The sequence below is a fragment of the Muntiacus reevesi genome, chromosome 5 (assembly GCF_963930625.1).
Source record: "Muntiacus reevesi chromosome 5, mMunRee1.1, whole genome shotgun sequence".
Taxonomy (NCBI): domain Eukaryota; kingdom Metazoa; phylum Chordata; class Mammalia; order Artiodactyla; family Cervidae; genus Muntiacus; species Muntiacus reevesi.
The window spans coordinates 28,056,787-28,082,245 of NC_089253.1; the positions used below are offsets into that span (position 1 = coordinate 28,056,787).

Genomic DNA, 25,459 nt, shown 5'->3' on the forward strand with positions numbered 1-25,459 from the left:
ATCAAATGATATTAAAGAATCATCCTAAAAATAGGCTTAGATTTTTAAAAATAGTATTTGACCGGGCCATTTCTTAGTTGCGACTTTCAGAACCTTTACTTACAGCACTGGAACTCTTAGTTACAGCATGTGATCTGTTTTCCTGACCAGGGATCCAACCCCAGGCCCTTACACTGGGAACGTGGAGACTTAGCCACTGGACCACCATGAAAGTCCTTTGACTTAGATTTTGAACTTCACTCTTTAGTTGTATATTTTGACTTCTAAAAAAAATTGACTTAATTTTACCACCTGGAAACTTAAACATCTTTCCTTTAAGAAACAGGTTCAGTAATTTTAAAATTGAGAATCTCGATATCTTAATGTTCTTGAAACAGTATGTTTTCTCATTTAGAGGAATTTCTAATTTTAATTCATTAAAAAAAAAACAACCACCTCATTTTGAAGAAGCATTTACTTGAAGTTCTGCATTTCCTTCAGGTTCAGCTTCAGTTTCCTTATTAATAAAATTACATTTAATACATCATAAAGACAAAGCGAAAAAACAGATCTATTGGAACATGACGTCCTGGGGTGAACCAGGCCATGTGAATTTTGAAAAAAAATACACGTGATGTTGAAGCACTAATTTATTTTTTTAAATTATTTTTCAATCAGTAATTTAATATGCTTTCGGTAAGTTTGGTCTGTTGCATTCATAGTACTGTAACCGCCAAAGAGAACTGAATACACTGGCACTAGATTTAAACAGTTGCCAGATGCTCCCATTTTCTTCTGTGTGGCTCTTGTTCACTGAGGTCTCTAGGGAGAGGAAGTGCGTGTCTGAGAGGTGATGGAACTGGTTGCCGAAACTTCGCCCCTTTCCCTGCCCTCAGCAACGTTTCTTTGGGTATGAGGCGTAAGAGGGGCCAGTTAGGACAGTTTTCACTGGCAGGTAACTTACAAAGGGACAGCAGAGCACCGCCAGGCTGCAAGCTGGTTCCGGGAAGAAGCCTGTCTATAACTTGGGAGGACCGCCTCTGCCGTCCGGGGGGACGCAGCCCGCGCGTAGACTCTTCCACCGAAACCCCACAACCCCTTTAGCCTAGGTATGCTCATTCACGAATCAGGGGCTTAAGAGAAATGCCTCGTGGTATTTGCAGGTCTCTCGTCCATCGCAGTTTACCAGAGCAAGGTCAAAATGACTCTCCAGCGAACTGTCAGACAAGATCCTGTACAAGATGTAACAGTCTGGATCGTGAAGCGCCTGAGTTTTCATTGAGAACTAGTAAAAAAAAAAATCTTCTCACCTCTCCTTTAACTTTATATTAAGGTAACGTCAATTTCTACCTTTAAAAAAACAAGACTCTTTGACACGGAATCGGATGATCTCAGTTCAGCTTTTGGGGATCTGTAGTTTCGGCCTTTGCCTTTGCGTCGTTGCCCCTTCTTGTCACGTGACTGGGCTAACCGCACCGCCCTTTCCGCCCGCTACTCCTTCGCGGTCCGCAGACCGACACGTCACTGCTCGGCCCTCAACCAAACTGCTCCGAGCGTGTTCTTTCCGCGCTCTGGCTCTGAAGAGCTGGCCTATCACGGCTGGGCAGTTGGATGAAGTCCCGCCTTCCAGCTACTAAGTGATATCTGTATTGTCCAGTTAAAACGTGGGACCTCGGCTGCGTTCACGCCTCCAAGTCTGACAGACAGCTCCAGAACCCTATCGCTCTTTCAAGTGTCAGATTGTACCTGAACTAGCCAATGGGGAGCAGTCCGGGAGGCGGACCCGGCGCTGCCAGGGTTGGGTGCACCGTTGAACAGATGGCAGAGGGAGGCGAGCGGATTCCTGAGGAACGCCGGTCAGGTGAGAAGGCCTTGGGATGTAACTTGAGGATTAGCGGCAGGTGCAGTCCAAGGCTTAGGTGGGACTGAGCGAAGCGCAGGAGGTGCGGCTTTAATGGCGGCGGCCGTGGGCGCAGGCAGAGTCTGGGGCCTTGCAGAGGAGGGGGCGTGGGACGTGGTGTGGGGGGAATGGAAGGATGTGAGAGTCTGGGATGGGTCGTGCACTTAGGCCAGGTGGGCGTGGGAAAGATGGGGCTCTGGCACCGATTAGTCCTGGAGGGGGTGGCGCTTAGGTGGTGGGGTGCCCCACGCTGGGTGGTGCCGGAGGTGTTGAGTTCTGGGAAGATGGGAGACGGAGGGAGGGACCTGCTGTAGTGGGCAGAAGTGGGGGAGGGAGGGACAGGCGTGAGAAAGTGTGTGGGCAGTTGGGAACTAGAACCAGGGTGAGACAAGACGCCGCACTTTGCAGGCACAGTTGAAGTGGAGGACAGATGCCCAGTGTTTTAAGAAAAGTGTCTTTGCCGTTAAGCGATGTGCGAACACGACCAGTGAGCACAGTATGGAAACTCCCCTGAGATCCTGATCTAAATTACCAGCTTCTATACTCAGTTTTCAAGGAAAGGTTCTAGTGCTCTCATTTCATCCGCTTAGTCTTCTAGGCATGTGGCTCCTATCAGCTCAGTAGTGGCAAGTTTTCCTGTTTCAGGCGTTGGAGAAAACAAGTACAGTCTTGAGGGATGTAACTGGGTTATGGACTTCCTAGAGTTAGGTGTTTATTTTTGATCGCACGGTATGGTTTTCCTTTGGGACTGTAATTAAAAATAAATGTACAACTGCTCCTCTGGGACAGTTAATTATGGAAAAAGATGCTTGAGTCCTTACTGTTGGAGCCAGGAATATGATTCTTCATGCCCTCCACCTAGTCCAGTGTTATTTTTTCCCCTCCTTTCCTCTAGTAATAGTTGGGAAAAGATCTGGAAGGATCCAGGCACCTTTTATTTTTTTTCCTCAGTCTTTAGTGTTGCATATTCTTTATCACTTAGCCCTTGACCAGCTTATGATTTAAGAAGGCAGTGCTGTCTTAAACAGAAATAGCTAAGCTCCTACTGAGTGCTGATAAAATATTGTCCATCAAGTGATCACTGTTCTGAATGGTCTGGAAATTACTTCCTTCCTTCAACATTTTATTTTAATCTAATACCCCCCTCACCACACACACACAGCCCAATCTTTTTTTTTTTTCTTTTTTTGGCCTTAGTAGGAAAATTTTATTTTCTTTACCCTCCAGATTGTTATCTGGTTCTATGAGCTGTCTCTCAGATCAGTGGCTTAAATCAGCAGTGTCAGTTACAGGATGCTTTGAGACAGCTGATGGGAAGTGGGTGTAGATTTGAGCAGTAGTTAAACTGTGATATAAGAGATTGAAAGTGCAGTGATCTACCTGTGTGCCTCTCACTCCCCTCCTGAGTGCATGACTACTTGTATCAGTGATTAGTCATGCGCTCTAGTTGACCCTGCAACCCCACTGGGATTTGGAACAGAAAGAAGCTTGTAGCCAGAAAGTTTGGAGCTGAAATTTAGGGCTGTAAACAGTGCCGATTCAGTCATGACTTCTGTTTCTCAGCCTTCTTCTTTCACTTCTGTGCTCATTCCCTGCTTTCTTTCATACATTCCTGCCTTTTCTTGAATGCTGTGCTTCTCCATTTAATCATTCTTTTCTCTGTTTTCAGTCTTTGCTGTTTTCTCTTTTTGCCTGTCTTCCTCCGACTCTCTCGTTTTCGTGTGTTTCTTCTTTACTCCTGACTTGCTACACGATTGCCAGTTCTGCTCCTTGGTAGCTGCAAAGACTGAGAAACAAAATTATGGTGATAAGAGTCTCATCATTCCTTTTCATCCTTGACTGACAGCTCTGACAGGCCTACTTCCTTGTCTGTTGGTCGTAATTCAGGCTCAGCTTGGGTCTTAGTTAGTCCTGACCCTCTCCTGTGTGATCACTTCTTCCTCTTTCTGTGGTTCTCTCCCACCATAAAATATGAAAGTGAATTAGCTAAATCAAAGGTGTTTAATATCTCATGGTCTTGGCTTTCCAGTTTTAGCTATTTGACTGTCATCTGTTGCCGCCCATTGATGTGAAGATGACCAAGCTGGGATTTTTGCGGTTGTCCTATGAGAAGCAGGACACACTTCTGAAGCTTCTGATTCTGTCGATGGCTGCTGTGTTATGTGAGTGTGCATGTGGACCTCTCTTTCTTCAGGATATGGAAGTGAGAAAATTTTGGGAAAAAAAAATTAGCAATGGCTTTCCTAAATGCTTTGCTTTTTTCCCAGCAGATTGTAATGTATTCTTTTTTTTTTACTGTTCTCAGCCAGTAGAATTTTGTGAAATCAAAAGAAACAAGGATTGTAGAAGTTTAGACTAGTGATCATCTGGGAAAGAATGGGAAGCGTGCTGTGTTAATTTTGGTTTTTCTTAGAACTGAAAGTGGTACCAGAGACCCTGGGATACTGAGTTTTGTAAAAGATATTTGTCTTCTGTAGTTGCCTGCCTCAGTATTTCTGAAAGCCTTTCCAGAACTTATTCTGTTTTCTTAGGTTTTTCTTGCTCTTCATGAGTCATAAGTAGTCTAGATTCCCTTACCTCTTAGTTCACTCCAAAGGTAAGGTTGTGGGAAGGGGAGGTCACGTATGTAGAAGATAACTATGTATATTAGGTGCAACACTAGTAGGTGAATGTGGTGTTATAGGCCTTGATAATAAGTAGTTTAATGTGTCCTACTTGAGTGGAAATGTGGGTATTATTGTCACGGGAAAATGAACTTCCTTGTTTCTTGTGTGTGGGAGGGATGGATAAATATTCAGTCATTATTTTGTATTTCCTGTGACTTCCGTGCTGGATAATGCTATTGGCTGTGTAACATTACTATCTGCTATTGTTTTTCATGGTATATTGCCATTAAAATATTAATTCTCTGTTTTGTGCAGCGTTCTCCACACGTCTCTTTGCTGTCTTGAGATTTGAAAGTGTCATCCATGAATTTGACCCGTGAGTACCTTTGCTAGGTCTGGTATTTCCTTCAAGAAGCATTCAGGTTAATGGGTTTCAGATTCAAATTCCAGGGAACTCTTGGTGATGGGGATGTACTGCCTATGCATTTCTACTGTGGTCCCCTTTTTGGAACATTTCCAGTGGGATTTGAGACCAAGTGATTCTCTCAAACTTATAAAAAATGAGAGAGGCCTTGCTGGTGTGCCTCCCTATTGCTTAAGACCTGGCTAAGCTGAGAGAAGTCTGACTTCTCAGCTGGGTCGACAGTTAATGGTACAGGCTAAGGGAAAGGGAACTGGGTCTGGTGTGTGTGTGAGGTTCAAGAGAAAAATCAGAGGTCGTGAACTTGAGATCCATGACTTTTTTTCTGTTTAACAGTTTATATGGTGTAAGTTGGGTCTGTAAGTTAAGTTCTAAGACATTGAGCAAAATTTAAAGTTGTGAGTTTGATTAAGGATTTTATTAACTAAAAAGAGGCATAGGTGAAAGACATTTACCGAGCTGCATTCTGTTCCAAGAGCTGTTGTACAGATTATCTATAAATCCTCACAGTAACCCTATGAGATGGAGGTATTGGTGTCCCCTTTTTACAAATGTAACTGAGGCTGGCAGACACCATTCAAGGTCACATGTATAGTAAATGTTACATATATGGTAAATGTTACAGGTATAGTGAATGTTACATGTATAGTAAATGGAGGAGCCAAGATTTGAATTGAGGTTTGTCTCTGTTTCTAGACACTGGAGTAACTTGTATTACTTAAAGTTAAGGCTTTGTTTAAAATTTAGAGAGCCAGAATCATAGATTCTTGATGCATCATTGAGATCATAAAAGTAGAATATTAGGTTTATGGAACATTGATTCAAGTTTAATACCCACATGTGTTTGCAAGTTTGTCATATTGTTTTATGTAGATATTTGAAAGCACTTTGGAGGCGTACAATTATCAGTTTTTTCCCCTTAGGAATGAGATAACTTATATTCTTTTGGTTCTTGATCACCAGTATGTTAGGGCTTTTTCTCACACCCTCTAGATGAGTGAACATTGAGATGAGATAGTCAGGGAAAGCAAGAGTATCTGCTCTGTAGTCATAGAGACAGAAGGGATGGTACAGATCATGTGATTTGACACTTCCTTTTGCAGAGCAGGAAACTGATGCCCAGAGTGTGACCCCAGGCCTGACCTTTTCCCACTATCTTGCACTTCCTCTGTCTCTCTGCCTCTCCTACTCTCAGGTGAAGGACATGATTCTGACACCTGGTGACTGCCTGCTACCCCCATCCTTTCTGTCTCCCTGACAGTTAACAAAATATCACTCATCAGAATAAATGGAAGGATAGAGATTTATGCCATCTGCTACTTTACTCACTTCAGCTGCTAAAATTTGACTGACCAAGGAGGAAATAGGGTTAGAGGGGTGGGCTGGAATGATGGTTAGTCATGATCATCTTTAGTGATTAAACAGTTCTTTTCATTTTACTTATTTGTTTATATATATATTTTATTATATGTAATAAATTTGTTAATATATATGTAATATATATAAATAAATTTTATATATATACATTATATGTTATTTGTCTTTCTTTTTTACTTCTTTTTAAATGAGAAATTTAAGGGGCTTCATAGCTTGAGCATGAAGAACTGTGTCTTTCTGTGTATAACTCTAAGCATTTTGTATCAAATACTTTTTATGTAATTTTTATTTTTATGCTACCATGTAGGTGGCATTCAGAACTATTTTATTTTTTTAATTTTTTCTTCAGAACTATTTTAAATAACAACATGAGTAGATCTGATTACAAATTTAAATACTCATTAAGAGGTTTGTGTTATGAAGTAGACTAAAAAATGTTCATCCTGCGTCTGGTGTTACACCCACATCTTTAGAGATGCTCCTCACTTGAAGTTACCCATGTATCCTCGCATGTGTTATGGAAATGTTCTTTTGTGTGTTGCTGTCACTTGAAAAGAGTCAAATCTATTGGTGCCCACATCTCAGCTGTCCTGTCTTTTGAGTGCATGAATCTTCTGACTGGGGCTGATGCCTACTACATGTCCTTTGTTTAATTAGCCTCCAGTTGCATTTCCTTATGAGAGAAGCAGTGCTTTAACTGAGACAATCATGGAGCTGCAAATGAGGAGGCTTGTGGTAATGTGAAGTGATTTTCCTGCTTCCAATACTTTTGGGTACCAAACTGACTTTGATTGGAGTAATGATAAGTTCCTCAGTGGTGTGACCTGAGGAGCCAAATTCACTGCACATTGGGGTAAATACTTGGGTTTGGGGAGGAGCAGACACAATTCTTCCCTGTCTTGCTACAGGTACTTTAATTATCGCACTACTCGGTTCCTGGCTGAGGAGGGGTTTTATAAATTCCATAACTGGTTTGATGACCGGGCCTGGTACCCTTTGGGACGAATCATTGGAGGAACAATTTACCCAGGTGAGGGGAACAGGATTTTTTTTTCCTCACAGCAGTAACTTATTTGTATATTATGGAACAGTGTTTTATTTCTAATATCTTTGTTTTGTGACACTTGTAATTTCATTCTGATTACAGATTCCTAAAAGTAGATCCTATATAGAAGGGACAATGTGTATGAGAGAGTGGGGATGGGTAGCTTTTCATAAATTTTGGACTTCTGATCGAATCTACAGGATAGAAATTTATAGGCCTCCTGCAGCTGCTTTGTTAATATTTCTGGTGGGTTGTTGAGCCCCGTGTTATCACCTTATTGATAACTTGGATTTTCCCTTTCTCTTTCCCTTAAGTTCTTTGTCTTAGGAGGATAACCTATTGACCTTCTTCCTGTTGCAGGCTTAATGATCACCTCTGCTGCAATCTACCATGTCCTCCATTTTTTCCACATCACCATCGACATTCGGAATGTCTGTGTGTTCCTGGCCCCTCTCTTCTCTTCCTTCACCACCATCGTCACGTACCACCTTACCAAAGAGCTCAAGGTGAAGGATTTGGGGCGACAGGAGGCTTGGGAATGGATGTTGTTGAATGTCTCTAGTAGATGCTAAAGGGTGGGGGACTGAGAGCTGAGAAGGGCAGTGAGCTAGGGGCTAAAGACAGCTTTCAATGAGCCAAATTGCTAGTTTCATCCCAGTTCCTCCCTAGAGTATGTGATGTCTTATCATTAACAACTGTTTGTACATATAAGGGAATGTTTGCTGTATATGGAAAAAGAGTTTTTGTGTTAGTTTATTCATCACAGGACTGCCTCTTTTTTTTTTTGCTGTCTTTATTTTTGGCTGCACTGGGTCTTCGTTGCTTTGTGCAGATAGCAAGCGGGGGCTGCTCATTTGTGGTGGCATCTCTTAATGCAGAGCCTGGGCTATAGGCACATGGACTTCAGTAGTTGCGGCTCGACTGCCCTAGAGCACAGGCTCTATGATGGCAGCGCACAGGCTTACTTGCCCTGCAGCCTGTGAATGTTCCTGGACCAGGGATCTAACCTGTGTCCGCTGCATTGGCAGGTGGATTCTTATCCACCAGGCCACCAAAGAAGTCCTGGAAAAAAAATATTTAAAGTGAGATTTAGATTTTGAATCTAGTATCCCTTGCAATCTAAGGGAGAGAAAAAAATAGCTACAAGATATGTTCAAAAACAGTTAGTTCTTCCTATTGGAAATGGACACTTAGCTTAACAATTATTTGTTGATTTTTTAAAAAACATGTATTTAACACGACAGAGCGATTTAACTGAACTGAATCTTTTGACGTTTAGCTACGTGGGTTGTTTTGTTTTCTTTTGTTTTTTCCAACAGAGCCCCATAAATACTGACTTCTCCCTTCCCTTTTAGAACAGCTCCTCAGAGATTTCTGAGAGGCTATCTCTGAATATAGTCCTCAGTAAGGCCTCTGAACAAAACACCTGACAACTCTAAGGTTGTACACTTGTTTTCAGTAAACAATAGGGGCTCCCTGACCCCCCTAAAAAAAAAAACAAAACATGTATTTAAAAATTCGGAAACCACTTGCCTCTTATAATTAGAGTCTGTGATATGGTCTTGCCTTCCCCAGGTTTCTGCCTTGCTGACCCTGGCCCCTGAGATGTTATTCTTTGTGGCTGTGGTGTCAGGGATATACCTGAGAGGTGCTAAACCAGTTGGAGGGCTTGGGAAACTTGAGTTTAGTTTGAAAGCTCTTTCATCCTTCTGCTTGCTGCCCTGTTCCAGATTTGACTCTTATCAACAGTCAGGTCCTTCCTCTTTCGGTGTGTGGGTTATATTTTGTTTTTCCTCTTTCCCGAGATCACAGATTGACTTGGAATATTCCAGCTCTGTTATCTAAGCTGGCATCTTTAGTCCATTGCAAATTATCACCTCTGTTTGTTGACTTTCTAGCTCAAATACTTTTGTCTTCCTTTGTCCATGCTTGCATAGCTTTTAGGTATGTGACTGGAGTTCCTGTAGTGTGCAGATATTGTCAGGGGGGACTCAAATCTGGGGGTACTCCAACCCAGCTGCCCATTCTGGGGCAGCATCTAACTGATTTCATGATTTGTCTGTTCTTAGCGCATGTGTACTCAGTTTCAGACTAAGTAACATGGCAGGGAGGGAATTGGTGGTGAAGTGTGTAACTTTCTTGTGCTGCAAGCATTCCTAGCATCACATCTCCCTTGCAAAGTGTTGGACTATTCTCTGGGCCCCATAGAAACAGATTGGACTAGTGGATCCTCTCCTCTCCCACGGATGTGTTGGTGTTGACTTCCTATTACCCCTCTTGTCTTACAGGATGCAGGAGCCGGACTTCTTGCTGCTGCCATGATTGCTGTGGTTCCTGGCTATATCTCCCGGTCTGTGGCTGGCTCCTATGATAATGAAGGTAAGACTTAAAGTTTACCTTCTTATCCGGTAGAGCTTTGTGAAGGGCAGTAGAATCTGGGTTCAGATCTGCTATTTAGCAACAGCAAAAATGGTGTCTGGGTGAGAAGATTAGAAGTGGGCAGGAAGGGACCTCAGACTCTTTAAGTTTATATTCTTTCTCTATCATTTTCTCTAGAAAGGTAGCAGGTAATTTTCCTTAAATAAGGCCTCTGGCTCATCTCTGTATTCCTAAAAGTAGAGTTAGGTTTTAGGGTTGGATGGACTTTTGTTATTATTTATTCACTGAGTGGTGTCTGATTCTTTTGTGATCTTATTTACTGTAGCCCACCAAGCTCCAGGGTTGAATGATAGATACTATTGTTTTAACACTGTAATCATTTGCTTTATTTTAGATGAAAGGAATGGATGTTCTTAAAAAACCATAATGACTTTTATTGACTTATTTCCAAATCACTCTGTATTTATTGAATGTTATTGGTAAAACAGTGTTAGGTATTGCAGAAATAGTTAATGAATAAGAGTATTGGCTTATAGTTAAGGAATTTCAGAGGTAGATAATGAACAAAATAATTTAGCACATAATCTATTCATGCAGATTAATGCAGACCTATAAAAATAAATACTGACGAGCAGATAGTATTGTATGCCATGAGAGAAGAATGAACAGAGTACTTTGGGAATGCAGTGAGAGAAGAGATTCAGATTTGGGGATCAGGGAAGGCTTTTTGGAAGTAGTTGTGTTTGAGCTGGGCCCTGAAGTTGAAACTTCATCAGGCAAATATTAAAGAGAGAGGCAGTTAGGGCATAAAGACCAGCTTGTGGTAAGACGTGGAGGCAGGGTGGTGCTTGATAGTTTGGGATATCATTAGGACTCAAATAGCAGGGAGTGCCGTGCCTGAAAAGAACAGCAGCAATAATGACAGAACACCGAGTGCTTGCTGCGTGCTAGATTCTGTTGCAGGTGGTTTACATGCAGAGGTTAAATTCGTCTTTACGGCACGTGTGTGAAGTAGACACTATTATGGACTCTTTTTTTTTTTTTTTTTTACCAGAAACTTAAAACAAAGAGATGTAGAGTAATTACACTGTTAATGGGTTGTAGGTCTGAGATCATGCAGGTAGTTTGTTGCAGATCAGTATTTAATACCCTAGTGTGGCCTTCTGTTGAATTTTGTGTTCTTTCTGCAGGGATTGCCATCTTTTGCATGCTGCTCACCTACTACATGTGGATCAAAGCTGTCAAGACTGGTTCCATCTACTGGGCAGCAAAGTGTGCCCTTGCTTACTTCTACATGGTAACTCTTCACTTCCTTCTTCTAGGAGTCTGTGTCTGCATACCTGTTGGGATCAACTGATGTAAATTGGAAGTAGCTCTTGGGGTTTGAGACCATGGAGCAGAGGACAGAAGCCTTTATTGTCTCTTGTGTCCATACAAAGCCTAACCCAAGGCAGGCAGATGATAAGAGAGAGGAAATTTTTTTAAATTTTAGAGGTCTCCAGATACTATATTTCTTATGGATACATGTTGGTTGGCCAGCTTTCTTTTCTGATATGTTTCCCTTAAATTTTTCCTTTCCTAACATATTATTTTTTCTGTTCAATCTTTCATAAACCCTGAGACTTCTTCCCTTCACTGTTTCTGCTTGCCCACATTTCACATGTATCCCCAAATCCTCCATGTGACCTTATAGTAGGTCACATCCAAATTAATGCCGAGGGTTAGGAGCCTTTCATTTTGTGATCTCAAGGATAGGAGCCATAGAGAACAGAGGACTGAGTTACAGTAATGGGTTTAATTTGATTTTCCTGTTTAAAGGAGTCAGTTACTTAAACTGTTTAAACCAGTTGGCGTTAATAAAGTTTTTGGTTACCATAAGTAGATGTTCTTTAAAAAGGTCACAGGTAACAAGGAGGAGTCCTGAGAGGAACTGTCCTTTTTCATCCTGTCCTAGGTCTCTTCCTGGGGAGGTTACGTGTTCTTGATCAACTTGATCCCTCTTCATGTACTAGTGCTGATGCTCACAGGACGTTTCTCCCACCGGATCTACGTGGCGTACTGTACCGTCTACTGCCTGGGCACCATTCTTTCCATGCAGATCTCCTTTGTGGGTTTCCAGGTGAGCCCTAGACTGAGTGGGATCTTTAGTTTCTTCCACTTTTTCCCTGAGCATGTCCAACTAAATTGATTTATCTTGGATTCTGGTGAGGATGTTAAAACTTACAGGTCTGACCTTGGACTGCTTGTGTTAACTGAAACAACAGAATCATTGGTCAATAAAGTCTGCCTCCTGAGTGTGTTAATATTTGTTCATGCAGTTTAATTGCTCTTAATTTAGCTTAAGTTTGGGGAGAAGCAGGGATATTTTGGTAGAACTGAGTTGATGTGAGTGATCACAGTGATCTTTTTCAGTCCTTCTTAATGTGAATGATCCCATTCAGTAGTAATGACCCCTGAACTTCTTATTGGGGCCAAGTGATTAAGTCCTTTAGGAAGCAGTACATAGACCTTTTAACCACATTACTCCATAGGGTTAAGAGATAGCTATTAAATCAGAGGAATGATGTGGTATGTGTGATTTTTCATGTAATATTCTTATGAAAGTGAAATCCTTATTCAGCTCAGCAAGTATTTTCTTTGCTCATCCCCTACAATGTGCAATTTGCTAATAACTGGGAAATGTAAAAAGTAGAGATGTGATCCTGGTCCTTAAGGAAGTCTTGCTGGGAAAGACACCCGTGCAGCTCTCTGGTGTAGTGGTCCTAGAAATGTAGTCCTGGATCAGCAGGCTCAGCAGCATCAGGGAATTCATTAGAAATGCAAATTCTGGATTTGAATCTACTGAGTTTCAGAAGCTCTGTTGGTGGGGCTCAGCTGTCTGTGTCTAAATACCCCCTCTTCACTCTACCATGATTATGCTGCCCGATGGAGTTTGAGAACCGTTTGTCTTAAGTTACAGGAGAGATCTAAGGTGTGTGGAATGTAGAGGAGAGTGATGTATTTCAGCTTGGCAGAGTAGGAGGCAATGGTATTTGCTTGGGCCCTTGAATGATGGGAATTTCAATGAATGCAAATTTTGGGAAAATGAGAAAATTACAAACAAGGCTCAAGAAATAGCCTGAGCAAAAGCCAGACATGTGATATTGATAGAGTATGGTACACTTTGGACTCCAGGTATTCTGTGGAAATGTGGCAGGTGAATTAGACCCTCTCCTTGATTGGCCCTAATTCCTTGGTAGCCTCAGAACTCACTGGACTCTTTGGTCTGAACTTGGTCTGGATAATTCAGGTCAAGGCTGGACCCATTGTTTTCCTGACTTTCTCACACATCTGCTTTCACCTACAGCCTGTCCTTTCATCGGAGCACATGGCAGCCTTTGGGGTCTTTGGTCTCTGCCAGATTCACGCCTTTGTGGATTATCTGCGCAGCAAGTTGAATCCACAGCAATTTGAAGTTCTTTTCCGAAGTGTCATCTCCTTGGTGGGCTTTGTCCTTCTCACCATTGGAGCTCTCCTCATGCTGACAGGTGGGAAAGGCTTTTAGTATTAAGTGTAAATGGGTATGAACATAGCATAAGCTCCAAAAACATGGGTTATTTCCTGACCACAGGAAAATGCATTCTTTTTCTCCCATTTCTCTTGATTTCATGCATATTAAATCCATATTACACACTCAATCCATTTGTCAGCCAGTATTTGGATTCAGCATAAAAAGAAGATCTTATTCGATCAGTATTTAATCTCAGAAGATTCACACTTGGTAACAGAACTATATTTGCATGCTTATCTTTCTCTTTTTTTCTTTTGTCCTTTTCTTTCCTATTGGTATATTGGTAGGTTGGGAGAAATCCTAGCCTTGTCTGCCCTACAACGTGACTTCATCTAATCCTGTATGACAGAACTATGTTTAGTTTGGTTAGCATGGCACATTTTCCTCACGTAGATGTCGCAGAGTCTGATTTGATTTTGCCCAGGACTCTGTATTGTCTAATTCAGAACAACGCTGAATGATGGCTTGACTTAGTTTATAGCATAGGCCTTGGTTTGACCAGATTTAGTTTAACCCTTCCAGGAAGCATTTCCACCTTCCTTCTCTGAGTTTACTTACAGCCTGACTCTATTCTGCTGACTGTGCTGACATAAGTACTCTCAAATTTGAAAGAAAGGAATCAGTGAAATTCTCAAGGTATTTGTGACATTTAGACAAAAACTTAGTCCTCCTTTGTGTCAGAGAATCTTATTAAAATGGAAAGTTATGATTAGTTAGGATCAGATGTTATTTTGTTTCAAAAGTAATTATGAAATATTTGTTGCCTCTTTACTGTCAGGAAAAATATCTCCCTGGACGGGGCGTTTCTACTCACTGTTGGATCCTTCTTACGCTAAGAACAACATCCCCATCATTGCCTCTGTGTCTGAGCATCAGCCTACGACCTGGTCCTCATACTATTTCGACCTACAGCTTCTTGTCTTCATGTTCCCAGGTCTGTCTGCCTTGTTCTGAAGTGGTCTTCTTTGTAAGAATCATTTGATTCAAAATAAGTAAAATACCCCCATCCTTATATTTTTATTGTTTTCGTTTTTTGCCTGTGTATTTATGTGGTACAGAAGATGGCTTAAACACATTTTTCTAATATTTGAAGCAGAATGGAAATCAGAAGTTGAACAATTACAGACACTGACAAACTCAGAGTCTCATAGTTTTTTGTTCAGTTGTATTATAAAATTCAACCCTAATTCAGATTTTTTTTTTAAGTACTTTTAGTGTACCCAACCCGTCATCCCTGACTCCTTCCTGTTTATCTTCTTGATAGTATTGAATTTTGACAGTAGGCATAGCTGATTGTAAAGCCTCTTCATCTAACTTACCTTCTGGCCAGTTCAGATATAAGAATTTACCACTGATAGGGAACTTTTTTTTTAATTGAAATAACTTTATATTTTTTTCTTACTATGAAAATAAGTTGTCTTTTATACAAATAGAGACAAATATTAAAGTTTCAGGAGTTCTCACCACATACCTGTTGCTCCTGTTAACACTTGGAATGTATATTCATCCAGTTGTTTACTGATTAAAAGTCAGATGATAGAGTTTTTCTCCTGACTTTTAAAATTTTTTAATCATAATTTATGTTATTTAGGGTTATGTCAGTGAACTAGTGTTTAAGATACAGCATTTGTTAATTTTTTAAGTACAGAGGTATGTAAAGAAGGTGGCAAATGGTCCATAAACTTACGCAGCAATATTTTATTTGATGTGTTTTATTCTGTTTTATAAATATGCTATAGTTAACTACCTCCTTTATGTTGGACATTTAGGTGGTTTCAGATTTTGTGCTATTTTAGAGTGCCATAGTACCATCTTTGCATGTGTCTGATTGTTTTTCCAGCTCTTCACTTCTTTTTTCCCTTTATTTTTGTAGTTGGCCTCTATTACTGTTTTAGCAACCTGTCTGATGCCCGGATTTTCATCATCATGTATGGTGTGACCAGCATGTACTTTTCAGCTGTAATGGTGAGGAATACCCTTAGTCCTGGTGAACCTTTCCATCCTTGACTCTGGGGGTTTTCTTCTTCCCCCGGCACGGGAGGATTCAGTGCTGACAATTGTGCAGAGGCTTCCCCCTGAGTACTTGAGGGGCTGAGTGGTAACGCTGCTCGCTGTTGCTGGTCTTCCCCAGCAATGTACTGGGTGCTCACATTTTCTGATTGTGAGGCCCACCTTTCCTGGTTTCATACCCTTGTGTCAGGGAGAGGCCCTGTGCAGCTTCCTTCCTTCTCTTCCTGCAGTCTCAACAAGGGAGATGGTGTTTTTTTCTTAACGGCTTGGGTGCTGAGTGCCAGGTTGTTAAAAGAGACGAGAAATTTTATATATTGCAGTTAAGACAGTGCTTCTCAGACTTTTTTGATTCCAAACCACAATTAAGAAATACTTTTTATAGCTGATCATTACTCAGGATGTACATACATATATACATGAAGAACTAGGAAAAAAAAAAACTTAAAAAAAAACACATAACTTCTACTATAGGTGTGTCAAGTATTTTCTCTCCTGTTTTGTTCTGTTCCATTGACAGACCATGTTTGTTGAAAACCCCTAAACAGATGTCATCATCTACTAGTAGGTTGAAATCTGTAATTTGTAAAACACCGATTAGATTGTGATCTTGCTTCCTGTTTTTTAGGTGCGTCTGATGCTGGTGTTGGCACCTGTTATGTGCATTCTTTCTGGCATTGGAGTCTCTCAGGTGCTGTCCACTTACATGAAGAATTTGGACATAAGTCGACCAGACAAGAAGAGCAAGAAGCAGCAGGATTCTACTTACCCTATTAAGAATGAAGTGAGAAGCAACACAGAACAGGCTGGGGGAACTGTGTGTGTTGTGTGTGTGTGCACGCGCATGTACAAGCATCTGTGGGGTTTTTTTGAGGGGGAGTAAAGTAGAGCACTGTCACCGGAGGTCAGAATTAATTCATATAGCCTCTGACTTATTTTGGTTCATTTTTTCTAAATCATTGACTGTGTGTAAGAAGCTGTTCTGTGCTATGTAAATTTAATTTGGTTTACAACACAATTCTTCTTCCTTGTCTAGGTGGCAAGTGGCATGATACTGGTCATGGCTTTCTTTCTCATCACCTACACCTTTCATTCGACCTGGGTGACCAGTGAGGCCTACTCTTCTCCCTCCATTGTGCTGTCTGCTCGTGGTGGAGATGGCAGTAGGATCATTTTTGATGATTTTCGAGAAGCGTACTATTGGCTTCGTCACAATACTCCAGAGGTGAAAATTTGGGAGGTGTGGGATTGTGGGGTAGGAGGAAGGGAAAGACATTTGCTATTATAGTGAATCAAATAGCTTTTAGATGGTAGAAAGCTTGGAGAAGTTGGAACTATAGAACCTGGTGTTGAATGGGCCTTAAAGGTCAACCTCAATTCTAGTCAGGATGTCTTCTGTAGCAGCCCTTCCTGGTTTAGGTTATCTGCACTCTGCTTGGACACTTGTATTGACTGCATGGTGATATTGTGAGATAGGCCATCCCAATTATAAAAGAGAAAGGTTAACAGTAAGTAATGCATGTTTATTGTAGAAAAATCAGAAAACAGAAGTAAAAGACAAAGAGAAATTTTCTGTAAAGGATCACCTAATGATAACCACTTTTAATATTTTGGTTTATACCTTTGGAGCATCTGAAGTCATTTCCTTTGCAGTAGCTACTGAGATTGGCAATTGTGAGTTAGATTCTTTTTTTTCTTTCAATTGTGAGTTAGATTCCTGTAAGAATTTATTTTTCTTTATTCATCATATCCCGTGATTTATCCCCTCCCACCTCCTACCTCCTTTCTTTATAGGAGCTGATTTTTGTGATATTGTTTATGATCATTTTTTATGGTCATTTCTCTGATGACACCAAGTTGTTTATTTGGAAATATTACACAGCCCCCTATACCTCCCATGCCATTATGTTTATTTTTATAAGATGATCTGGAATGAAAGTATTGGCAATGTTGGATTGTATGATTTGCATTGAGATTTCATTATGGTATACAAAGGTAGGACCAGGTGCCAAGATTTATTTTCTTGTTAGGCATATGTTATTCTGCAAAGAGTCGGACACGACTGAGCGGTTGAACTGAACTGAACTGATTCTGTAAAGAAATTATTTAGCTGTACGTTAATTCCTGTCAAATGCTGTTCCATTCCTAGTATTTGATTTTTGGAGTTGGTAAGACACTTGGAATGTCAATTTCTCATTCTTTTCAGGATGCGAAGGTCATGTCATGGTGGGATTATGGCTACCAGATTACAGCTATGGCTAATCGGACGATTTTAGTGGATAATAACACATGGAATAATACCCATATATCTCGAGTAGGGCAGGTAAGGTGAAGGGATCATTTGAGTGTTTGATGCACAGGGTCTCATGGGAAATACTTCTCCGTGAGGGATCATATGGCCTGGAATTTTGCTCTGAGAAATGTGCATGTGTTTTTCCAGGCAATGGCATCCACAGAAGAAAAAGCCTATGAGATCATGAGGGAGCTTGATGTCAGCTATGTGCTGGTCATTTTCGGAGGCCTCACTGGGTATTCTTCAGATGGTAATGAATTTGATTATATTTCTAGCTACAAGGCTAAGAAAACTAGATGAATCTCCTACTTTTCTATCCTTTTACTAATATTATCAACATATTTTCTTAGTTGATACATATTTGCAACTTGAGGTTTGGTTATTTTGATTTTTGTTTCAAACAAGTAGGAAGTAGATGTAAAGAATTCTCATGCAAGTATGAAAAGTGAAAGTGTTAGTCACTTCGGTAGTGGCTGGCTCCTTGTGACCCTATGGACTGTAGCCTGCCATGTTCCTCTGTCCGTGGGATTCTCCAGGCAAGAATACTGGAGTGGGTAGCCATTTCCTCTTCCAGGGGATCTTCCCAACCCAGGGATTGAACCGGGTCCCCTGCATTGCAGGCATATTCTTTACCATGAGCCTCCAGGGAAGCCCCATGTAAGTGTGGCATGCTGTAATTGTCTGAAGACCTAGGAATAGTTCCACAAGCAATGAACAATAAAGAACATAAGGCCTCTGAGAGTGAGCTTAAGAATTAGCATTTTTTAGTGGGGTTAAGCCATAGAGTCATCTCCCAACTTAAAATGTTTCTCATATATGTGTGTGTGTGTGTGTGTGTGTGTGTGTGTGTGTGTGTGTGTGTGTGTGTGTGTGTGTGTGTGTGTGTGTGTGTGTGGCATATGTTAACCATGTTTCTCATGTGTGTGTGTGTGTGTTTAGTGGGGTTAAGCCATAGAGTCATCTCCCAACTTAAAATGTTTCTCATATATATGTGTGTGTGTGTGTGTGTGTGTGTGTGTGTGTGTGTGTGTGTGTGTGTGTGTGTGTGTGTGGCATATGTTAACCATGTTTCTCATGTGTGTGTGTGTGTGTGTTTAGTGGGGTTAAGCCATAGAGTCATCTCCCAACTTAAAATGTTTCTCATATGTGTGTGTGTGTGTGTGTGTGTGTGTGTGTGTGTGTGTGTGTGTGTGTGGCATATGTTAACCATGTTTCTCATGTGTGTGTGTGTGTGTGTGTGTGGCATATGTTAACCATGTTCCCTATAATTATGAGCAAATCCCAGGGTTAGAAGAATCATCCAAATATAGTTCTCTGCCTCAAAAAAAGCTTGAAAAACTTAAAGCAATACTTGTTTCAACTTTAAAAGGTTAAACACTTCTGAAAGTTTATAATAAAAATGGTAGTCCTCTGTTTCTAAACCACCTTATAATATCAGTTCCCAGGAAAATTATTCCTTCAGTTATTTCTTCTAGTACTTATATTCATATTTCTAAATAATATGTATATTCTATTCACGGATCGATCATTTTAGATACCCTTTATCAACTTCTTATATTAGATAAAGAATTTAGTTCTCTGTATTTCCCTCTCCCGCTTTCCATCTTGCATCTTCTCAGTAGAGTTAATGATCAGTTTTTGGTTAAATCCAGATAAAGCGTTTTCAAAATCTTGACTAAATAAGTACTATGTACTGCTGAGTCAACCTTTACACCGTGGTTAAACATTCTTATCTAGAATAACTTGTTTTCCTGCAGTTAATAATTACCTCTAATTTCTGTCTTAATTTTCTTTGACTGTATGGTTGTTTCTTAGAGATGTTCAAATTTTAGATTATATCTGGCTTCTGATATGGACAGACTTAACAGATTCACCTGCATAGAATGTATAAAGGTCAGTATAAAGTAGTAAGACTAGTTTCTATATGTGTCTTGTACAGGCAGAGGAGGAGTGACTATAGCAGGGATGTGTTCCTTTGGACTTGCACTTTCACAAACAATTGCTTCAGCACTGTTTGGTTGTGTGTGACTCTAGGTGTTTTTCTTATTGATGATAATAATATATGCAAATAGTACAGAAAGTTTTTTGTGTATGTATGTTTGTGTGCTTATGTGTTTGTATGCATATGTATTTTTATATATGTGAATGTACACACATAGGTGGTAGAAATAGATGGTTCCCTGGAATCTTTAGTATTCCATGAGACATATATATATCTGTCTACCACATTTTCTTATTAGGTCATCTGTTGATAGATTGAGGTTATTTCCATGTCTTGGTTATTTTGAGTAATATTGCAGTGAATACTGATTTCTCTTGGGAATAGTGATTTCATGTCTTCTGGGTATATCCCAAGAAATGGATTTCTGGATCACATGGTGGTTCTATTTTGAATTTTTTGAGGAATCTACCTACTGACTCCTATAGTGTCTGTACCAGTTTACATTATGACCAGCAGTGCACAGGGATTCCCTTTATTTAGCATCTTTACCAGCGTGACTTTTGTCTTTCTGATGAGAGTCATTCTAGCACGTATGTGGTGACGCCTCATTGTAGTTCTGATTGGCCCTGCGCGCATGCTCAGTTGCTCAGTGGTGTCCGAGTCTTTGTGACCCCATTGACTGTAGGGCATGCCAGGCTTCCCTTGTCCTTCACTGTCTTCTGGAGTTTGCTCAAACTCATGTCCAGTAAGGTGGTGACACTATCCAACCATCTCATCCTCTTTCGCCCCCTTCTCCTCCTGCCCTTAATCTTTCCCAGCATCATGGTCTTTTCCAGTGAGTCAGCTCTTCACATTAGGTGGCCAAAGTATTGGAGTTTCAGCTTCAGCAGCAGTCATTCCTGATTTCCTTTAGGATGGACCGGTTTGATTTCCATACTGTCCAAGGGACTCTCAAGTCTTCTCTAGCATCCCAATTCAAAAGCTTCAATTCTTCAACACTTAGCCTTCTTTATGGTACAACTCTTAACATCCTTACATGACTGTTGGAAAAACCATAGCTTTGACTGTCCAAATCTTTGTCAGCAAAGTGATGTCTCTGCTTTTTAATACACTATCTAGGTTTATCATAGCTTTCCAAGCAGCAAGCATCTTTTAATTTCATGGCTGCAGTCACCATGAACAGTGATTTTGGAGCTTAGGAAAATAAAATCTGTCACTGCTTCTACTTTTTTCCCATGAAGTGATGGGACCAGATGCCATGATCTTAGTTTTTTGAATGCTGAGTTTAAAACCATCTTTTTCACTTTCTTCTTTCACCCTCATCACAATGCTCATTGGTAGCTTTCTTATTTTTATAACTTTAGAGTTAAAAAAAAATGGTACTGTATGCCACTAGGAAAGTATTAGAAATAGTGAATTTTCATTATGTGATTTAGCTGTAGCTACCTTGGTGATAAAGCAGTTTTTTCTTTTTCTAGACATCAACAAATTTCTGTGGATGGTCCGGATTGGAGGCAGCACAGATACCGGGAAACACATCAAGGAGCACGATTATTATACTCCAACTGGGGAGTTCCGTGTGGACCGTGAGGGCTCTCCAGTGCTGCTCAACTGCCTTATGTACAAGATGTGTTACTACCGATTTGGACAGGTTTACACAGAAGCCAGTAAGTGATTCCTGAAAGCCTTAATAACAACAGTAAGAAGAGTAGTAGCTAACACATACAGGGTATTTTTTATATTCCAGGCACTGCTCTAAATGCTTTATTTCTACTAATTCATGTAATCCTTACAGCAGTCCAAAAGGTTTAATATTATTCCCATTTTATATGTGATGAAATTGAGGTACAAATAGGTTCCTTAACTGCACAAGGTCCTATAACTAGTGCTGAGTCAGGTTAAACTCAGGCAGTCTGGCTCTAGAAAAGTCTGTGCTTTTATTCATTGCTTTTTATTACCTCTCAGCAAAAGGTGTTATACTGGAGAAAGGATTATGAAAGAGAATAGAGTATGATAAAGGACTTTACATTTCTTCAGATAAATTGAAAGGAATGTGCTTAGGTTAAGTCTTTCCTTCTGACTCACAATGTCTTGGTTCTGCATTTGGGACTGTTTTTGAAGTGGATGCAGGCTTGTGACATCTGGAAAGTTCTCTGTCCCATGGACAGTTACTAGTGCGTCCCAGAGGTCATGGGTGGTAGTCCTCAGGAATAGAGGTGCTTAGAGGTCAGGCCTCTGTCTCTTAGAAGAGATAACCTCCGTGGACTCTGCCAAGCACCATCTTGAGGAAGATGTGAGTTAGGATAGCACTCAGTTTGCCCTTCCTGACTGATGTCCTTTTTTGTAGGCCCTACTCTCTACACAAACTGCATGCTAGGGAGTAACATTCCAGTGGGATGATTTACCACATGGACTTATTGTTTGCTCAGGAAACGAGCACTGTAGAAAGAAATTTGTCATCTTTTTTTCTCCCTTTCTAGAGCGTCCGCTAGGCTATGACCGTGTCCGGAATGCTGAGATTGGGAATAAAGACTTCGAGCTTGATGTCCTAGAAGAAGCATACACCACAGAACATTGGTTGGTCAGGATATATAAGGTGAGCAGGTGTTATACTGTGAAAGCAGCTGTAGTGCTTAAAAATAGGCCACGTATTTCTAACATAGGGATATTTCTGTGTCTGAAAAACAGCCTGCTTGGAATTTTTCTTTTATTTTAGATTGTTCTTAGTAGACACCCCAGTCTGCTGTCATTCTGGCAGTGGTTGCAGTGATATTTTCCCAGCCGGGGTTAGGCTTGATCTGTTTTAGTATCAGGCTTGGGGGACAGGGGAGGTAGTAGGAGAGTGTGTGTGTGTTCGAACTATGTTTTCTTCTCTCCCACTGAAGAATTTGTGGCATAGAGAGTCACATCAGTTCAGTTCAGTTGCTCAGTCATGTCCATGGACCACAGCACGCCAGGCCTCCCTGTCCATCACCAACTCCTGGAGTCTACCCAGATTCATGTCCATTGAGTCGGTGATGCCATCCAACCACCTCGTCATCTGTTGGCCCCTTCTCCTCCCACCCTCAATCTTCCCCAGCATCCGGGTATTTTCAAATGAGTCAGCTCTTCACATCAGGTGGCCAAAGTATTGGAGTTTCAGCTTCAATATCAGTCCCTCCAATGAACAGTCAGGACTGATCTCGTTTAGGATGGACTAGTTGGATCTCCTTGCATCCCAAGGACTCTTAAGAGTCTTCTCCAACACCACAGTTCAAAAGCATCAATTCTTCAGCCCTCAGAGTCACATAGAAGTGTGTTATATCTCTTACATAAGAAAAGGTTGAGAACCTTTGCTATATTTGGAGGATAGATCATTTACACAGCTCCTTACAAGGTACCCTGAGAAGCTCAGCAGAGAGTAGCTAGTCTCACATCAGAGCCAAACCAGGGAGCAGAATCCAGTGTAACCCTTTCCTGTCTGGGTGAACCCAACTCAGTAGAGAAGCTCTCCCGTGCTGACCTGATTGTAAATGTTAAACTGATACCTTTATGTTGCAGGTGAAGGACCTGGATAACCGAGGCTTGTCAAGAACATAAATGTTACGTCTGGTTCTGATCTGCTTCGCACTGAGTGCGTCCCATTTAGGGCGCTGAAGACAGTTTAAAAAATACACAGTTTATAAGAACAGAGCGCAATGAGATTAGAATTGTCCAGAGGTTTTGCCCAGGGCAGTGCGGGCTGGGCCAAATGGAATGATCTTTATAATTCTGAGCAGATTACCAAATGAAATGTCATGGCTTTACTTTGGTCAATTAAAGGGGGGAATTTTTTTTTAAATGTGCCTTATTTGTTTTGACTTATAACTGATTTGAGGAAGCCTAAAGTTTATCCCGGGCTGGTAGAAGGACAGAGAGCAGACCTCATCTGTGGTCTTAGCTCTCTCAATGAGCCATGTATGGGGCATTCTGTCATTCTCTGTCTCTCAGATCAGGAAAACTATCAACGACTAGCCAATCCTACATATACAATTTTGTCATTTCAAAAACTGCAGCACCTAGCCCAATGCCTGGCACATAGTGGGTGCTCATTAAGCATTTACTGAGTGAATAAAAGTTCACGGGACCAGAGGAGTGCCATTTCTGGGCAGGAAAGGCAGCTGTGTTGCCCAGATGTCTCTGTTCTCAACATTGCTTGTCCTTAGAGGTGCTTTGACAACAAGGGACAGGAAGTGACTACCCAGACCTGATCACACCAGTCGTCTTTGGGACTAGCCTTGGTGTGTTTGTGTGTTTTTATTTTTGAGCAGGAGTAAATCCAGGGAGACTAAATCAGTAGTTTTGAAGACTTAAGGCAAACAGTACAGTGTTCTCAATGGAGAGGAAGGATCTCTTCCAATGTATGTATAGAACTGGATGGTCAGTAGGTGTTCTTGAATTAGCTGACTTGTAACCATACACATCTATTTGAAATCTCACTTTTCAGCACTCTCACTCATCCATGATATCGTCCATGTCTCTGCTGGTTTGCTTTAGCTGGTGCACTCAGCCTGTTGGTTTTGCCTAAAGGTGATCTTCTCTTGTCCCTTCGTCTCAGCCTCTTTATTATTTCATCTTACTAAGAAGCCCTGTGATCTGGTTTTGAAGGCCTTGCCAGGTTAGCGACAGAAAGCACAGGAGTCCCATCATGTTTAATGTCAGGACAAACAGCCTTATGTTCAGTTATACTAGGGTATTTTAAGACTTATGTCAGTGATGTATATAAACCCTTAGTTATTTAAAAAAAAAAAAAAAGAACACAAGGTAACTCTTTACTGTTACCTGTTTAAGAAATAGGAGCAATGACCTGACTTTCAGATAAGTCAAAGTGGTGTTCCTCAAGGTATGCCAAGGTCTACCTGTGTACCCAGGAAGCAGCCTTCCAAGCCAGTTGATGAACCAGGCGCTTCAGTTGTGGGTAAGATTTAGAACTGATGTTAAGACTTAACTTACTGTATGTAAATACATGATTTATATACAGAATTCCTCCCTAGAGGAAGAGGTGGTTCTAAGGTGGGTTTTTTTTGTTGTTTATTGTTCTTTTTTTTTAAACCAATGGGAGTAATACCAGAGATCATTAGTGTTTTCCTCTGTAAGGATGATAAGCCTTTAATTTATCACTGCACTTGCTGCTCTTATGATTTTAATTTTGTTAATTTCTAGACTAAACGAAGCTATTTTTTTTAATTACGTGTAATTTCCACTGTTACAGTGAACTGAGTGTAAAAAAACATTAATTCTAAAAAGAGACAACACTGTTTTCAACCCCCATCAGAGGTACCCAAAAGTTCAGGTACTTTCAACTCTGCTGATTCTCACATTACTTACCTCCATATCATTAAATAACTTGCTTTATTTTGCTATGTGTTGGCTCTTCAATTTTTAGTATCATCTGTTGACTTTTTGGTGTGGAAAATGAGGATTTAGCTGTTTTTCACCATCCTGCTATTCCCATGGACACATCCTTACCATCTCAAGGTTCTTTTACAGTTATGGTTTAGGCTAACTCAGTAGTTTTCACATTAAGGCTTTTCACAACGAGACCATGTGGTATACTGCAACAACTTTTTTTTCTGTATAACTTTTGAGTAGGGAGAGGTTTTCATTTGTGTTTTGTTCTTGTCGCTAATTTCTCCCCAGGCTCTCCTTCATTTGTGCCAGCTTCCTTACAGTATGTTCAGATTCATTAAGTATTCATTCTTAGAAATGTCTTGTTTTGGTATATTCCAGTTTGGACTTGGTGTCGTGGGTCCCTGCACTGTCATATTGTGTGTTAATCTCCTGCCTTCTTTCTTAATTTATTACCACAACCTTCCTGAAAAAGTGTATGGGAGATAATTTCTTGAGATCTTGAGTGTCTGTTGTCACACTTGAATCATAGGTTGACTTGGTGTAGAGTTCCAGGTTGGGAATAACTTTTCCTTAGAATTATTTTTGAAGGC

General features: G+C 40.7%; 1 protein-coding gene across 2 annotated transcripts; it reads left to right on the forward strand.

Annotated features, from left to right (window-relative positions):
- Window positions 1-1,742: 1,742 nt before the first annotated feature.
- On the forward strand, window positions 1,743-24,254 carry STT3A (STT3 oligosaccharyltransferase complex catalytic subunit A). 2 transcript variants are annotated; one of them, XM_065937341.1, is made up of 18 exons: window positions 1,743-1,840; window positions 3,909-4,041; window positions 4,801-4,861; window positions 7,192-7,313; window positions 7,689-7,834; window positions 9,617-9,707; window positions 10,898-11,004; window positions 11,662-11,826; window positions 13,054-13,234; window positions 14,036-14,191; window positions 15,131-15,222; window positions 15,893-16,048; window positions 16,301-16,489; window positions 17,471-17,587; window positions 17,705-17,807; window positions 20,978-21,166; window positions 21,980-22,095; window positions 23,040-24,254. In XM_065937341.1, exons 2-18 carry the CDS (start codon window positions 3,954-3,956, stop codon window positions 23,076-23,078), a joined length of 2,118 nt encoding a protein of 705 aa, XP_065793413.1. In that variant the 5' UTR covers window positions 1,743-1,840; window positions 3,909-3,953; the 3' UTR covers window positions 23,079-24,254. The 2 variants fall into 2 exon arrangements, with proteins under 2 accessions (XP_065793413.1, XP_065793414.1); XM_065937342.1 differs by having other exon boundaries at window positions 1,820-1,922.
- Window positions 24,255-25,459: the final 1,205 nt, after the last annotated feature.

Bases quoted from the DNA above. Each gene is read 5' to 3' on its own strand.
- STT3A (XM_065937341.1), top strand. From the start codon at position 3,954: ATGACCAAGCTGGGATTTTTGCGGTTGTCCTATGAGAAGCAGGACACA. The intron at 11,827-13,053 runs GTGAGCCCTAGA...TTTCACCTACAG, and splicing joins TCTCCTTTGTGGGTTTCCAG to CCTGTCCTTTCATCGGAGCA. The intron at 16,049-16,300 runs GTGAGAAGCAAC...TTCCTTGTCTAG, and splicing joins CTTACCCTATTAAGAATGAA to GTGGCAAGTGGCATGATACT.